The 15,970-nt window shown below is 47.2% G+C and overlaps 2 protein-coding genes across 7 annotated transcripts in view; one reads left to right on the plus strand and one right to left on the minus strand.

Moving 5' to 3' along the window:
• Positions 1-5,971: 5,971 nt before the first annotated feature.
• LOC136309256 (uncharacterized) lies at positions 5,972-11,144 on the minus strand. The gene is made up of 2 exons (XM_066237493.1): positions 10,516-11,144; positions 5,972-6,129 (listed from the first exon to the last, which is right to left on the minus strand). The coding sequence occupies exons 1-2, from the start codon at positions 11,018-11,020 to the stop codon at positions 5,972-5,974; spliced, it is 663 nt and encodes a 220-aa protein (XP_066093590.1). The 5' UTR covers positions 11,021-11,144.
• A 30-nt stretch (positions 11,145-11,174) lies between these two features.
• The window catches only part of TENM3 (teneurin transmembrane protein 3), a 621,635-nt gene continuing 616,839 nt past the window's right edge, over positions 11,175-15,970 (plus strand). For all 6 annotated transcript variants that reach the window (XM_066237373.1, XM_066237376.1, XM_066237374.1 and 3 more), the window contains exon 1: positions 11,175-11,289. The gene's annotated coding sequence lies outside the window, so the exon portion shown is untranslated. The remainder of the gene's footprint in view (positions 11,290-15,970) is intronic.

Below are 15,970 nucleotides of genomic sequence, written 5' to 3' on the forward strand. Positions count from 1 at the left end.
TCTTGATCTCTGTCAAAAGCTGTAACATGTAGAGTTAGTTTCTGTTCCATCTCACTCAATGAATTCTTTAATTTCAGATCATACATAGAATTAATACATACTATATTTCAAGATTCATTCAAAGTCAATATAATTTTAGAATTATACATAGACTATTGAACTCAGCAAAATGTTGCATCCAGTAATCCAACTACTAAGACCCGTAGAAATGCCATCTCAATTGATAACATTGGTGTTACTGCTTTTAGAGAGAGTACTTCGATCTGATTTTGCAGTGTCCCTGAATTTTCAGCTGGAATTTCTTCAGACAGATATTCACAGCTCTTCACTATTGGAATTTCAATTTCTTTCTTAAATGGGACTATGTCACTTTTGAAAATAATTCAACTAGGTTTGTTTGAAATAGCTTCCTTTTGATAGGCTAATGAGAAACACTGAAGGATTGGTTTACTTGATGCAAAATATTTAGCCTAGGGCAGTACTCCTCAAACCTCCCTGTGCACAGGAAGGCTCCGGGCGGCTTGTTAAAAATGCCCATGTATTGGTTCCTTGGACATTCCGGTTCCCTAGTGCTGAGGGAGGCCCAGGAAAGCGCATTTTGTGAAGAGCCCCCAGACCACTCTGATGCAAGAGGTCTAAAGGTCACCATTAGAAAAGCATTGGTCTAAGATGACCACATCTTTTCTTTTTTTGGTCAGGTCAGCCTGGGTATCATCGAGATAATCTTCAAAGTTTAATTATAGAACTTCTTCACTGTCAGCATCTTCTTCAAAATATAGTCAAGGTTGATGTATCATATCAGTTTGAAAGTTACTGGTTGCACGGCCTTATTTAAGTCGAGTTTCTCAGGAACACCATAAACACTTGAGGCGAGGTCCCAGCCCTCCTTGGTCACTGTGGACAGGGAGGCCGGTGTCTGACACAGACCTCTGCGCCAGGAGCACCACCCAGGACTCGGTGCTGGGCGTGGCACGGGCGCTCTCTCTTCCTCCAGGGTGCTCGTGGTTTCTCTTTAGTTTCAGCTCATTCTCCCTTCCCCTCCCTGGGCTCAGTCTCCCTCTCTGTCCATTTCCTCCCTTTAGAGACGCTCCGCTCAAAATCTTCTCACGGCCTACTTTTTCCCCTCCTGGATATCTTAGCCAAGGATAAAAGAGAGAAGGTGCGTCCTGGTCTTTCATAGATTTCTGTGGGTGAAAGGTTCTGGATTTGGGCTAGGAAAGAAAGGTCAGGAAACAGAACGAGAAATCCGGACCCTAACTCTGCCCTCCACCCAGACTCCGCCTCTCCCTCCCCGCCCCCTCATCTGCTGGAGAAATGCTTGGCTGCTTACACTGGTCCCGAAACCCAGAGAGACTAAAAATTAAGGTCACGCGACTTGTCATAACTTGCTTTATTCCGCTCTGAGTCCGTCAGTCGTTTCATGGCCTGAACCTACAGCTCTGCCCTCTGGGAGTGGATCACGCTGCCCAGCAAACCGGGCTCTGCGGCCTTCCCGTCGTGTGAGCCAAGTGTGCCCGAGTTCCGGTGGAGAAGACGTATCTGAAATGTGCCCAGTGTGCTCAGCAAACCGGGCTCTGTGGCCTTCCCTTCGTGTGAGCAAAGTGCGCCGAGTTCCGGTGGAGAAGACCTATCTGAAATGTGCTCAGAAAGACCTTTCCCCGCCCCATCTGGGAAGCTTTTGCTCTGAGAGAAGGACTGTGTTGGGTGCTATTTCTAAAACAATTCCACGTCCCATGCAGGTGATGGCTTAGACCTCCAGACACAAACCCACGTGACTGTGGGCTGATTTACTTCTGAAATCTGGGCTTACGGATGAGCCCTCTTCAGTCTCGCAGAGAAATCGGTTCTGAGTCCAACACAGGCGTAGAGGGAACATAAAGAAGAATTACATACCACTATCCTGTGTTGGGTTGAAATGTTCTAACGTCTTAAGGAAGCTGTTTGTCTCACCAGCTCCACTGCACATAAGTACAACGGTCCGTGGCAATCTTTGCTCTTTGGAGAAAATAGCGTCTGAGCGTGAATCACGGCCTAAGCGCGCACGACGAGAGGAAAAGTTTGTACTGATGACGTAAAGAACTTTTCTCTTTGGGCATTTTTGGGCAGCAAGGTCACTACTTTGAAAATTAGTCACACAAACACTTGTGGCAAAATGTGCAACTCCCCTCTCCCCTCGCATGTCTTGTTCAGTTTCATGAGTCCGTAACCCTAAATGATCTGTTAATGATTTGGGATTTTCAAAAGTTCACTCTGAGAGTTGGTTCCTGTAATCAAGTTTGACATGAAAAATAGTACTGTCATTAAACTCAAGGAAGTGCCATCGTTTAATGCTCAGTCACATTAAATTTAATATAATTATGTATGTCGTGAAGCTATATTTTGGAAATACGGATTCGAATCTTACATTTGAGCTGACCAGATAACTCTACAGGCTTTTCGCCTCTGAGTACTTCAGTATTGAGCTGTGGTTTCTGGAAGCTGGCATGGGGGAAAATTACCTATTTATTAGTTGCACTGAAATACTTGGGAAATGCAAACAAATGATTAAAATGCCAGTGATGACCTGTCCTCCTGCCATGATTCATGTTTGTGGAACCTGTGACATCCTTTCAGGGGGAAAATTCTCGCCCTCTCACCTGTCTCACGGATTCCCAGGACTATTCCTGGCCTCACGTCTGAAGCACTGTAATGTCCTTCTTTTCCAGAAGCTCTGGTTGTTTGTCCTGCACATTTCTGTGTGTTGATGTCATCTGGGTGATGGGAGGGCAGTGATTAAGCTGGATTTTGTGTGGGGTCAGTTCACAGAGTGAATTCTAAAAGGGCTGAGTAGATAGATCATTTACATTTTTAAGCTCAATCATTAAAATTATGGGGAGAAAGACACCGTCTAAGGATATTAATGTATACCTAATAGGTCACCGCCACCCACATGGGAGTTTTAGTGCTCAGGGGCTCCATTTCCTTGACACAAATGGTTTTGTCTGATTGCTCTAACCTATCATGATACCTTGAGCAAAACAACGATGTCATTCAATAAAGTGTTTGGATCCATTAAGGAGAAGTCCATTATAACATGTTATACAATCTACAATGCAAAAGAGAGCACAGTTTAAACATAAAATTGGGAAAAAACCTGAAGGTGGCTAAAGTCTTTTTCTAACTCAAAAAAAAAAAAAAAAAAAAGCTAGTCTTGACTCCTAAAATTTCTGAAATATTCTTTGAAGTAATAACCTCAAATTTTAGAATAGTCTTTGTCTTCTCAATCTATGGATTCAAACTTTTTATAATGCATAAAAAGATCTTCCAGTAAAAACACCCCCCCATCCCATACAGCGTTGTGTTAAACTTCATCCAATTGTTCAGCAAATTCTTATGCTTCTCCAATTTTACTGGATATGATGTTTTTATTGGGGTTCAGGGAAGCATGGCTAATGACATCAGCAAGCTTTGTAATTTCTTACTGCCAGTTTTCTACACCACTTACACTCTGGTCGCTCAAACTGCACCATATTGCTTCAACAATTAATCTGCAAGCACAGGCATAGTGGGGCTTCTAAACAGACCCCACCTTGGGATTTTGTGTTAAAACCAGAAACGTTCCCATGAGTGAAGGGGGTACATTAGCTTTTCCAGTCTCTGCCCTCTCCCCAAGCTCTGCTCTTCTCTGCCACCCCCTCCCCCACAAGGAATGAATTACATTTCTCTCCTTGTCCTTTAAATGAATAGCATAGTTTGGGTGAAATTATCAGGCAATTGCATGCCTTTTATGCAGATAATGCTATTTGATGAAAGCGGTGTTTTGATCTGCTGAGGATAATACAGACCCGGGTTGGATTCATTGGTGAGAGTAAAGCTGTCTTCTGTGATAACTTCATCTCAGCATGAGGTCAGGCGGGGAAAACCGGGATCGGGATTAAAAATGACACAGTGGGAGCAGCATTCAGTTCCCTGCTGGGCTCCTGGCTGCACACTATAGCTTATGTTTCTGATCTGTTATGGTATTGTCTGCCTTTCTCTCTCGGAGCAGAAAGAGATTGCTTAAAACTTTTCTTTTTTTCCAGCTAGAGGGATTAGTTCTGTGCAGCTTTTTTAATTAAAGAAACTGTATCTTTTTCAAGGCAATTTCAAGCTTGCAAGGGAAGGACCGTCAACATCCATAACTTCGTACCATTATCTGTAACAAAGTGTAAACTCTAAATTGGACATTCAGAAATAAGGGGAAGGAGCTCTGGACTGCTGTTGTATTTTTAACCTTCAGTGATGGCTCTGATCCCTCAATAAAGAATAATAGTAAATACACTATTCTAAGTCTTTGAAGATGGTTCCATAGGTAGTAACTTCCAGCTGCTTGGCTTTTTAGCATTGCTGAGCTTGCTTAATTAAATCTTTATGATGGTAGCGAAGTGCACTTGAAAATAGTGTAGGAGGAAATAGATTTGACTTTGTATCCTTTACTTTACCCAGAGATCATTTTTTAAACATTTTCATTCTACTGAAAGTGGTAACAGTAGAAAACGTCTGCTTAATATGGGCAATTTGCGTTCAAACCGCGCAAAGTACACCACCACCGGACTTTGTCATAACGAACCCCTCGCATGTGTGATAAGCGGCCATCATCTCTATTAATCCGAGGGGAGCGTGGATTGAATCTCTCCAAAAGTGATGATGAATTTGTCAGGACGTATACATTTGAATTGAATTTATAGCTCAATTTAACCCAGGTTAATGTCGAAAATTCTCACATGTTTCAAATAAGGCCCATATGGTTATCACTTTACAAAGCATACAGTCTCTGTGCTTTGGTTGCAACATACACATCTCCAACTAAATTCCATGCCAGATCAATTAGAAACAGTCCTCCTGAGCAGACAGGAGCAAACAGAGAGCGTTCCCCCAGTACCAGCCAAACCATGATCTTCAAGGAATGAAAAGCCATCATCTTAGGCTCTACACGCCTTACCACTAAAAATCCAAGGAAATTGGGAAAACAATGAGGGTTTCACAGCAATGTCATATTTAACAGAAAATGCATGAGTATCTGCATTTAATAGGTGCTTACTACAAATTGTTCCATTTTTTTTTTCAGTAAGTGCTACATTTGCCTGAAAAAGAGAAAAACAAAATTGGATGCCTTTGCCTTTTCCCATTATTTTGTCTTTGCTTCAAATTATGTTTCTGAGAAAAGCCAACCAAGTTCAGAGGTGAATTGATGTGGCTTGGTATCATGACTAGAATTTTAAAAGTATGTGCCACTAAAACAACAACAAGTCTAATGGGCAGAAAAGTCGGAAACAGTATTTAACAAACGTATTCCCAAAGTCAACTTGATGTGTGGCAGACATATCCTTTCTTTAAACACAGAATGGCTGGATTCAGTGAAGACGTTTTACTCATGGCTCAGTCATTCCTTCAGCAAGCATTGTGAGGCATCTTCTAGGACACAGGGCTCTGTGCTAGACCCCTGTTTGGGAGGGAGCAGGCTGAGCAGTGAGTGGTAAGCTCCAGCCCGGAGCTCCAGGCTGTTGGGAGAGGCCGATACCAAACAGACAAGCAAGCAGTGCCATAGTGTTCTCCGAGCAGAAAACACAGAGGAAGCCCTTCTGAGGGAGAGCGATATCATTAGAGGTGCCGTAATAAGGAAGTGTTTCGGGGACTAAGAGTACTTCCCAGACGACTGGATGAGACAATAGAGTACCGACCTCTGGGAAGAGAGGACATGTTCCTGGGTCTGATCCTGAACTATGTCACTTAATGGGGATTATTTTTTAACCCCCTGTGCTAGTTAACTTACAGACTGGATCTGGAAATATCCAATGAACATGGTATTATTAAGAAACTTGTGCCACGTCACTAATTTATGATACACATTGTCTGAGCTAGTGCCTACCTTAAATGCACAAGGTCCTTACACCCTGAATACGTTCTGTATGCCTTCCATACAGTGTATATATACTGCTTACTAAAAAATTGTTTACAGGAAATATGAGATTTTTAAAGGGCGCTCCACGATAACTGTTGTGAAGGTTGCATCCTTTAGTGTGGGATCATGGGCCAGGTTTGAAACGTGTACATGGTGTGAAACCGGAACCGGAAACGCCGCCTGTGGGAAGATGCCGTGGTATCCAGAACCTGTAGGGGAGAAGCGCATCTTTTATGAGGTTTGAGCAAAACCAAGTCAGCAGCGGGGCTGTGGTCCACGACTGCATTCCCCCCCCCCCCGGGCCAGAGCCACATGCAGGCCAGTTTACAGAGTGGGGACACAGAGCAATGTGCTGGAAAGATGTGGCCCTATTCAGAGCCTGGTTCCTCTCATCGCCTGTTCATGTTCACTGCGTGGTTCCGAAACGCCTGTGCATTGAGAGGCCTCTCCCATTTGAATTGAAGTAATGAAAACATATTTCCCACTACAGACAGACATTTCATTGTGTGACTTTGTCAGTAATAAACTTAGAGTAATTGTTCTACCGTTTCCATCAATCTAACCACCAAGGGAAATAGGTTACTTAATTTTGCAAGGGGGAGAAGCACCCCAAATACCTGAGGGTAACTGGAGAGCTCCTTGAGAGACTCGTGTGCGAAGAGTAAGTCCTAGCGCTGCAGAACTGTTGCAATCAACCGCTGGCCACATGCAAAGGGACATGTTTGACCGCTGCTGCACTCCGCGTGCCTAGAGCTGGGGTTGTCCTCAGTGCCCACCAGCCTTCAGCCTGCATTTTAGCAGCCCACCACTTGCTCTCAGTTGAGACATACCCTCTTTTTTGAACATAGATTACTGGCTTTCCTGAGCTTTTCAAAAGGTGAGCCGGCAGGCCTGGGTGCGGCAGCTTTGGCGTGGCGCCACTCATCTCTCCCTTCCTCCCAGCACCCACAGCCCCTTGAGTAGAGAACTTGCAGCTTTTGATGTCAGGCCACTCTTTCCTGTTTGCTAGAGAGGTTGTCACAAGCCTCAAGAACACCTTTGATCCAGCGATGTCCAAGAGCCTCCTATAGGGCCTCCTACCTGCCTGACCCCGGGCTAGGTTCTTTCAGGCCTGTAAGCCCCAGGGCCTCAGTCAGAGGAGGAAGTGGCCACCCATGGGCTTCCCCACGCCCCACAGCGGGGAGGAGGGGACAGCCCCCCCCCTTCAGCTCGGGACTGGAAAGCTAAAGTGACAGCCCCCCAAAACAACAGTGTCCAAGGAAGGGGCATGTGATGCTCTATTAGAGGGACAAGCATCACCTTCAGGAGGGGAGCGACACTGAAGTGGAGTGGTAGCGGAGGCTGTGGTTGGCGCTGGCCCAGCAGCAGGACAAGAGCCGGTGCCTCCCTCACCCACAGCCTCCCCGCTGGCTCACACTCAGGTCCCTCCTAGCCCGTGGATCGGTGGCCCCGCCCACTCTCCTTCCTCCCACGCACTTTTCAGAGGCCCAGAGCCTGCATTGCCAGCAGTGGGGCAGGTGCTGCAGGGAAGCTGGGCAACCTTCTTTTTTTCTTATTGGAGAACTGTGTATCAATGTGACAAAGGGGTGCCCCCCGGGAGGGCGATGCCGCTAGCTCGGTCCCCTTATCCCGTTCACGACGGGCTGCGTTAGTCAAGGCAAGGGCACCAGCAGCGCCGCGCAGGGTTTGCAGTGAACTCCCCGAGGTTTGGGACACAGCGAGTCTTGCGTTTCTTCTCCCGCTCGAATTTTTATTGCCGTGGAGGGGCACGGCGTGAGCTACCCATCATCCCTGCCCTCCCGTGCCAACAGCTCAGCGAGGCAGAAACCCCGATGGCCACGTAGCAAGCTGCCTCTCTGCTTTCCAGGGACGCGTTTGGAGAGAGAGCCTGTGCTCTAGTTTGGCACCGAATAACATCAGCTTTTCCCAAGGGCCTCAAAGGATGGGACGTCTTTGTTAAGCCGGGGGCGGGGGCGGGGTTGGGAGTCCGGGTAAGGGGTTGCGGGGAGCGGACCGCAAAGCCCCAAACTTCACACAGAAACTGTTTGGATTGCCCTGCGGGCTGCGCCTCTCACGCGCGGGCAGTCGGTGCGGAGGACAGCTCCGCGCTTTGTCCACTAGCGCGCTTGGCACGGAGTGTACCGGGCCGTATTAATGAGTTTTCCAGTATGTCCAAATTGCATCCAATTAGCGAGTGTTCAGCATCACATCCCGAAAAACTTTGAATATCATGTAACAGCGAGCGGGGCTACAGGCAGGCTGCAAGATTTATTACCATTTCTAAATTTCATGAGTCCCATTGTTTCCTACGCATATCACCAGCGTTAGCTATAATGAGGGTTCTTGAAAAACGGAGCTGAAAAGAAGGAACACGCCGCACGCCTCCGCCCAGTTCCCACCTGTTCCACCAGCAATTTCCTTATTTCATGTGGCCTCTTGAGTATGAGTACAGTATTTATTTATTTCTTTTTCTTTTTTTGTGTGTTTTCCTAGATAGGCACAGAAGAGCGAGGGAGGAATGTTACTTGGACACAGAAAAGTTTTAAACATCTTCAGATGTTTTTGTGGGAACCGGGCCACAAACGTGATTTAAGAAACACCTCTCACGTTGTTTTCTTTGTGATGGTGTCGGGGATGCTAATTGTAAGTAGTTTGTGTGATTGTTCTGTAACGTGGGGCATACCTTCATAAGAGACAAGTTTTCTTAAGAAGATGAGAATGGCTAAAATGAGAGAGGAATAATTATGTGTGTCCCCCTTTTTTTTCCCCCACCCCAAGTGTGAAATACACCAGGCAGGAAGGAAACCGGTCCACCCCAGAGTCCCTCTAACTTTTTCCTGCAAAGTTGTTGTCTGTGGTGTCCAGAGGCCCTGGCGTCTCCAGAGCTGGGCCAGGGTGGGGGTGGGGGGTGGGGGGGTGCTTTTGCCTAGGTAGCAGGTCGCAGTGTGCTGGGTCACGTCAGCAACTTTGGGAACTCTGATTGTGGGACTGGGCACACTCGTCCGAGCTCAGGGATTCTGCCCCAGACTTTAAAGAAACTTTTATCACAAAGGCTCAGGCTTTCCGAGGAGAAGAGGCTTTATTCTTGTTCCAGCGCCTAGTTGCATGTAGTTACAAATGCAAGTGTATTTTCTTCTAACGGGAATCACAGGTGCCTGTTGTGCTGCTCGGTGGTGGGACCCCCTGCTCTGAAGTTGAGGGTGGGAGATGGAAGAAGAGGGTTCAGAGAGCGCTAGCACCCCTGCCACACTTCCAAGGGCAAGTGCACCCCGGACACTGATTCTCAGCTACCCTCGGGGGTCGGCTGGGGCGCCCCGACAGGAGCCACCCAAGCTGGCCCACCCCCCAGCACGCCAGCCGCAGCCAGGCCGCCGCCCAGTCCTGGAGCAGAACGGTGCCTGCAGGTTCCTGGGGTGGAGGCGCCCGAGGGCAGTGGGGAAAGGTGGCGGGTAGGGTGTTCCAAAATTCCGGAGCAGCCGGAACTTCTAGCTACGCAGGTGGACATTCCTCACACCAGGGCGCAGGGGCCAGGGGGCCGGCAGCCTGGTTTTCAGGGGAGCCTGAGTGAGTAGAAAGTGAGTCTTGTGTTTGGTGGACAGCAGTCAACTTTTATTTCCTCCCCCAGCAAAGCCAAGGCAAGGATGATATTCAGCTGCCAATGATTGGGGGGGGGGGCAAAGGGGCTGGGGGGGCAGGGGGAGAGGAGGGTTTGGAGCTTTTAGTGGGCTCCAGATTCCATCCACGGCAGGTGCGCAACGGGTTTGAGGACCTGTGTTTAAATCCGAGCGCGGACACTTGTTCTACGACATTGCCGAGCTGGGGATTGTAAGGAAGAGTATTTACATTCCCCTCTCCCGTCCGAAGGTCATTTGAGTTTTTCAGTCTGAAGGAGAGGACACTCTGGAAAGGAAGGCGCAGGTCACTTTCACAGGCTGTGTAAAGGACGGGCCGCCTACCGGGGGTGGGAATCCGTAACGACACCCTTCTGCCCCGGAATCCGTCTTCGCGGCAGTGGGTTGCCCTCCCACCTCCTCGGGTGACTCAGCCGACCTGAAATGCCCACCCTCTGGAAGATCAAGAAAAGTAGTTTTCTAAGAAGGTGAGAGGTTTGATTGCACGGACAAGTGTTCCCACTTAGGTCCGAAGCAGTTACCCGCCCCTCCCCCTGCGCCTCCTCCTTGCCACCGGAGATGAAAAGGACAGACCCCCACGCACGTACCCGCGCACTTTGTTGGTGCGTGTGAATTTCAAACGGTGCTGCAAGTTTTCATTAGTGTTTGCAATCAGCGGCAGGCAGACCCCTCAACAGAGCCGAAAGCTGGCAAGAGCCATTCATCAGCGTGAAGTGTTATTCATGGATGACCCCTAAATCGCGGCCAGAGTAGTATATGCACTGATTGGTCACAGCAAGGGAGCCTCCGTGCTTTCCCGAACCGACGCGGCCCGGAGGAGGGCGGGAGGGAGGAGAGAGAGGGGCGGTGAACGTGGTTCAGTCCGGCAAATCCCATTTGACAGAAAAAGGCAGTAAACGGGGAATCTCTTTTTTTAATTAAAAAAAAAAAAAGAAAGAAAGAAAAGAAGAAGAAATAAAGTACCTGTCATCTTGACAAGTGGCGGAGCGAAGGAGTCAAGGATTATAAATGATCGCAGCCGGTCCCGCTCGCCCTGGGATTGGGCTCTCCCGCGATCCGCACGGGGGGAAGCGCTTGGTAGGCTCCTCTCCTCGCCTCTCCTCTCCTCGCCTCTCCTCTCCTCGCCCCTCCTCGCCTCGCTCCCACACTCACACACGCGGACACGTGTACGCGCCTGGGCTCCAGCACGCTCGGCCTGGCGCGTCCCCCGCCACACGGTTAGGGTACTGGATGCTGCTCCCCGGCACGGCGCCCCGCTCGCCTCGCCACCTTTCCCCTCCGCCTCCTCGCTCTCCGCCTCCATCCTCCCGATCCCGATCCCGGTCCTGGTCCCGATCCCGATCCCGATCCCGATCCCGGGCCCAGAACCGAGAACTCTGGCCCGGCCTCGCAGCCGAGCAGGAGGCTGGAGGGGCCGGCGGGAAGGGAGAGGGGGAGAGCGCGGGGGAGAAAAAGAAAGTGAACTCATTGGCGCTCCGCGCGCGCTGCCCTCCCCTCCCGCGTCCCTCGCCCGCCGCTGCCGGGCGGTGGGCACGGAAGGAAGTTGTAACACTTGCTGTTCTCTCCCCTCCCCTCACCCCCCCCCGTCTCCCCCACTCCGCTCCCTCCGCGGGGCCCCCTCCTCCTCCTCCTCGCCCGGCTCCTTTGAATTTGGCCAAGTGCTGCGTGTGCGCGCGGCTCCGTGGACGCAGCGGCTGCGGCCGGGTCGCGAGCCGGCGGCGCGGGCGAGCCAGCGCGGTAAGTGCGGCGCCGCCGCCGGCGCGTCCTGCTTCCTTTCTGGGGTCCTAGTGCCCGGGCCGCGGCGCGGGGAGCGGGAGGGCCGGCGGGCGGCAGCGGGCGGCGGCGGGCGGGGACGGCGGCGCCTTCCCTCGGCCCCGAGCTGCTCCGGGCGGCGGCACAAGTTGGCCAGCCCGGTGGCCCAGGAGCATTCCGCGGAGCGCAGCCTCCCCGCGCCTGGCCTCCGGCTCCCCAGCCTCCGCGTCCCCGCCCCTCCCGCGCATCTGACACCTCGGGCTGTCGGCTCAGGTGGGAACTTCGCCGGGGCCTGCGCCCAGGGAGCCGGGCAGCACCGGCTTCTTACCGGAGCCGGGTCCCGCAGAAGGGCAGCGCAGAGGCTGGGCGCTCAGCGGGGGCAGGGAGCCCAGCCGCGCTTTCTCAGATCCGGGGGGGAACCCCGTGTTGTGGCGGGGCGCCGGGTCCTCCGAGGAGGTGTCGGACAAGATCCTGCGGGGCGTCCAGCGGGCGAGCGGGGAGCCCCGGAATGTCACCGCTTTCCCAGGAAGTGGAAGCGAGGCTTCTCCGAGTACCAGGGCGCCAAGTTGGGAAGGAGTGAAGGGCGGGGAGCGAGGGCTTGGGGTGGCGTGCGTGCAGACTGGTGGATCTCGGCTGCAACTTGATCTGGAAACTCTGGTTTGGGGCCGGACACAGACAGATATCCGGATCTGGTCTCTTAAAAACCCACAGATGTATAAAGTCTGCAACTCAGTCGAAGTCTGTATCGTGCTTTACAGCCTATGAGAAGGAGCTTCGAACATCTTAGATTGAAGTGGGTTAGGTCTGATCTCTGCTGAACACCTTATTTCTGCGGTTTGGATTCTGTTCTTTCTACCTCATCTTCAGGTAGCTGGAGTGGTAACCTGCTGCTAATTCTCATTGCTGATAAACAGTAACAAGTAATTCTAGTGTGTTAACACAGCCAGGGCATTTGTTTTCTGAAGTCATTCTCATTGAAAGCTAGAGAAAAGTTTCGAGGTACCGTACTTTCGGGTAAAGGCGATGGAAGGAGGCGAGGGCGAGCTGTCCACCCACTTTGTACAGGGCCCCAGCCAGCTGGGCTGCACCAGAGCAGGGCCCTTGGTAGTGCTCGACTCCTTATCTTCTGACAACGTATTTGTCAAACATCTGTAGACTGGCAGAATCCACTGGGTGGTCTTTTCACTGGAAATTAGAAATATGTGCAGGCATTACCTTTCCCTCTGTTGTCAGAAGGCAAAACTAAAGAAAGTAAAAAGAAAAAGAAAAGGACAGGACTGGCACCTTTGGAGAGCTAGGAAGGGGACACCAAACTGTGTTAATGCAACTAAACAGAACTTGGTGATTTGATTCCTTTAGTGAATTGGTTTTAAAATATGAAGCACATCCCCCCCCCCCCCACACACACACCCTGCCTCCCAATTGCTTACCTAGGGAAGTATTTGTCGTCTATCTAGCATATTGGGAACAGTGCTTAGAATTCAGTAACTGTATAATTAAAATTCATTATGGATTTTAATTGGATTTTAATATTTCAGTTGAAACAAAAGATTTTACAAATGCACCAATAATCTTGCTTTGTGTGTTTCTTAATACATTTTTAATTATCTAAAACTTCTAGCTTGTATTTCTTAATATATGAAATTCTTCTAAGAGCCTTGAAACTTCTGATTTGTGATTCTAAATGCAGAGCAAATATTTAATTCTTGCTCTAAGAGTGAGAGGTTACTTCAGTAATAAGACTTGCTAATCCCACTTTCAAATGTCATGGCATTCACAAATTATTCCTAAATTCTTGAAAGATAGAGGTTTATAATGAGTTTAGTTACTCTATTGTGTGTTTCAGGATTGTATGTCTCTTCTTGCATTTTCCTTAACAATCTTGCTTTTTCTTTTCTTAACATGAATTTTAATATTTCTAAGACTCAAAGGTGCTACTTTTTCCTAGTAGAAAGCATACTTTATTTTAGATAATTTTAAAAAGAATATTATATGAAAAAGTAGTTCCTTTAAATAAAACAAATGTATTTTACATATACTACACCATTTATATGAAAAAATGTATTTACATACTAATAACTGTGCCAGTGCTTACAAATTTAGAAAATATGTTAATATCTTGTGTCAGTAGCATTGATGTTAGCAACCCATACAACAGAAAATACAGAGCCTAATGAGGACTGCTTGATTATTTAAAATAGAGCAGATAAGTTCATAGTACAATTGTGACTAGTTATATTTCCATATTGAATCATTTTGCACGACTGTGTTTATTTTCTAGAAAGAAATGTTTCAGGTAAATTACCGAGGCTTTTCTTACTATGATCTTGTAGGCGTGTCATAAATCTCTGGTTAGAAAAGGAAAACTGCCTTATTAGGGTGAAGACAAAGGACGATCAGGATGCTTATCTTTGAATAAAAGAATACACCTAAATAGAGTGTATAAAGTTAACCTGGCTCAAAAAGAAAACCTAGTTAAACAGTAACAATCCAGTTATGAAGTTCAAGCTCATCTTTCTTAGCTTTGCTTCTGCGAGCCAAGAATAATTGTTCTCTTTGTAGACAGTCAGGGAAGTGAGAAACCAGGCAAAAGTGTAGGGTTAGCAAGGAAATACTTGATCGACTTTGAGCTTGAGGTCCAAAAAAAAAAAAAAAATGAAGTTTTTGCAATAGTTTTGAAAGTATGTTTGAAAATGCTGAAGTTTATTGTACTTACAATGGAGCTGGAAATAAGTCCAGAAGACGGTCATAATCTGATATAAAAGCTCCAGAAAGGACAACTTCACTAGTTAATTAATACTGATTGTTTTAATAATTGCATTACCTCCTTTCTATTCAGCTTGATTTCACCCTCTAAAATGTTGACTTCTGAGTGGCTGAGGGATGCCATCAAGGTCCTAACTACCCTTCACGTGCACCAGTCTCCTCTGCAGCGTTAGCGGCTTGCCCGCCTGCCTGCCCTTGTGTTGAAGAGTGTTCTGGAAACCTGTTAAACATGTTCAGATGCATGTTGTTTTTCTGCCCAGTGTCTCATGTGATAGTCAAATGTCCAGTTCGACTTTCAGAACATACTTTTGCCATCCAACTTTTACCCTGACCCACAACCAATTTATGCATCCCTTTGAATTTTCAGTTAGGGTTCATTTTTGTCGTATAAAGTGGAATGATAGTTTCAGAGAAGAATTTAATGTGCTTTCAGAATAAAGAAGTAGACTGGAAGGCTAGCACACTAATGCAGTGCTGGTCAAACTTTTAACAGCTCAGTCTTTACAATTATTTCATAAAAGCTGCCGGTAGGACATAGTTAAACCCTGATTTTGGAAACATCAGCTGTTAGGAAATTTTGTGCCAAAAAAAAAAAAAAAAATCTTTTTAGTCTCAAAACAGATTAATTGTCATGTCTTATAAAAACTGATTTATTTCATACTTTTTTATACCAAGCATTACCATTATGAAGCTCTCTTTCTAACTGAGATTAATGTTTCTGAGCACAGAAGTGGTTTGGAGGGCTGCATTTATTTGAAGTGCTGTTGTAATCAATTTTAGATACAGCATTCCACCATGGATCAGCCTGGGTCCAAACCTGCCTTATTATGTAGAATTAACTGGTTGGTGATTGATTGTAATACTTCTACATCTTGAGAAGTCATTTGTTTCTGAACAAGTGTGATGGCTTATAAGAGTTTCAAAATATTTCTCCTCATAATTAAAACATCCTTTGGGGGGGACTTAATTTGGGCTTCCTCTAAGAATTATACAAAGCACGAGGAATCAAGTCATTAATCTGCTTTCAAATAAAATAGCCTTTCCCCCCCCCCCAAAAAAAATACTATATATCTCAAGGTACATTTTCTTGCTCTTCAAAGGGTTTTATGGTCCTTTGAGTCATAAATAATAAACATATATTATCTAGGGGTTTTCCCCCCTTTTTTGTTTATATCAGTGGTCTAGTTGAGTTTTTCAAGGATTTCTTCGACTTATATAGCTCTACATCTTTGCATGCAAGGAGGGAGGTATAATCCTGCTAATGAAAGGTGTTGCATGTGGAGGTGATGCTTTATCTGCTTTGGACATCTGGACAGATGGTGACTGTTCTCAACCCTACTGTGGTATTTGCGTGTGTGTCTTAGTTGTGTCTAGCGGGCCTCACCTTCATCAGCTTGTTACTGTCTTCTGAAGGACCATGCGCGTTGAAAGTTCCTTTGCCTTCGGTCCATGCTGCTGCGTTGCTTCCTGTGACACAGGCTTGTAGTCTCAGTAAAATAAAATATGTAAAATGTAGAATTTAAGATTAGTAGAGGCAGTACCCTAATATACCTAAAGTATATAGGGTTTTTAATAAAGATGTGACTGCTTTATAAGGCACAGGAAGTTCCTACAGTGACACTGCTCCTTACTTCCAGGCAAAACAAAACTTGCCAGGGTATATGTTCATTATATTTCAATTGTCTTCTTTGTAATGATAAATTATTTACATGGACTTAGTGTTTTTTCAGTTAAATGCATCCATTTAAAACACTGTTAAATGCTAAAATAATGCAAATTAAAATGCCATTTTCAAAGCCTTAATTTAGGCAGCCTGGAGAATATAAACTACCAAACAGAAGCAGGGGGCATATATCGATGGGTCATACACCAAAAACAACAAAAGGGAATATTCGTTTGA

This window comes from Saccopteryx bilineata, chromosome 6, assembly GCF_036850765.1.
Source record: "Saccopteryx bilineata isolate mSacBil1 chromosome 6, mSacBil1_pri_phased_curated, whole genome shotgun sequence".
Classification (NCBI taxonomy): domain Eukaryota; kingdom Metazoa; phylum Chordata; class Mammalia; order Chiroptera; family Emballonuridae; genus Saccopteryx; species Saccopteryx bilineata.

Excerpts from the sequence above, each read along its gene's own strand:
- LOC136309256 (XM_066237493.1), bottom strand. The coding sequence starts at position 11,020 with ATGAGTTCACTTTCTTTTTCTCCCCCGCGCTCTCCCCCTCTCCCTTCC. Across the intron at positions 6,130-10,515 it reads GCCACTTGTCAAGATGACAG|GTTCTGGATACCACGGCATC; the intron begins GTACTTTATTTC and ends TCTCCCCTACAG.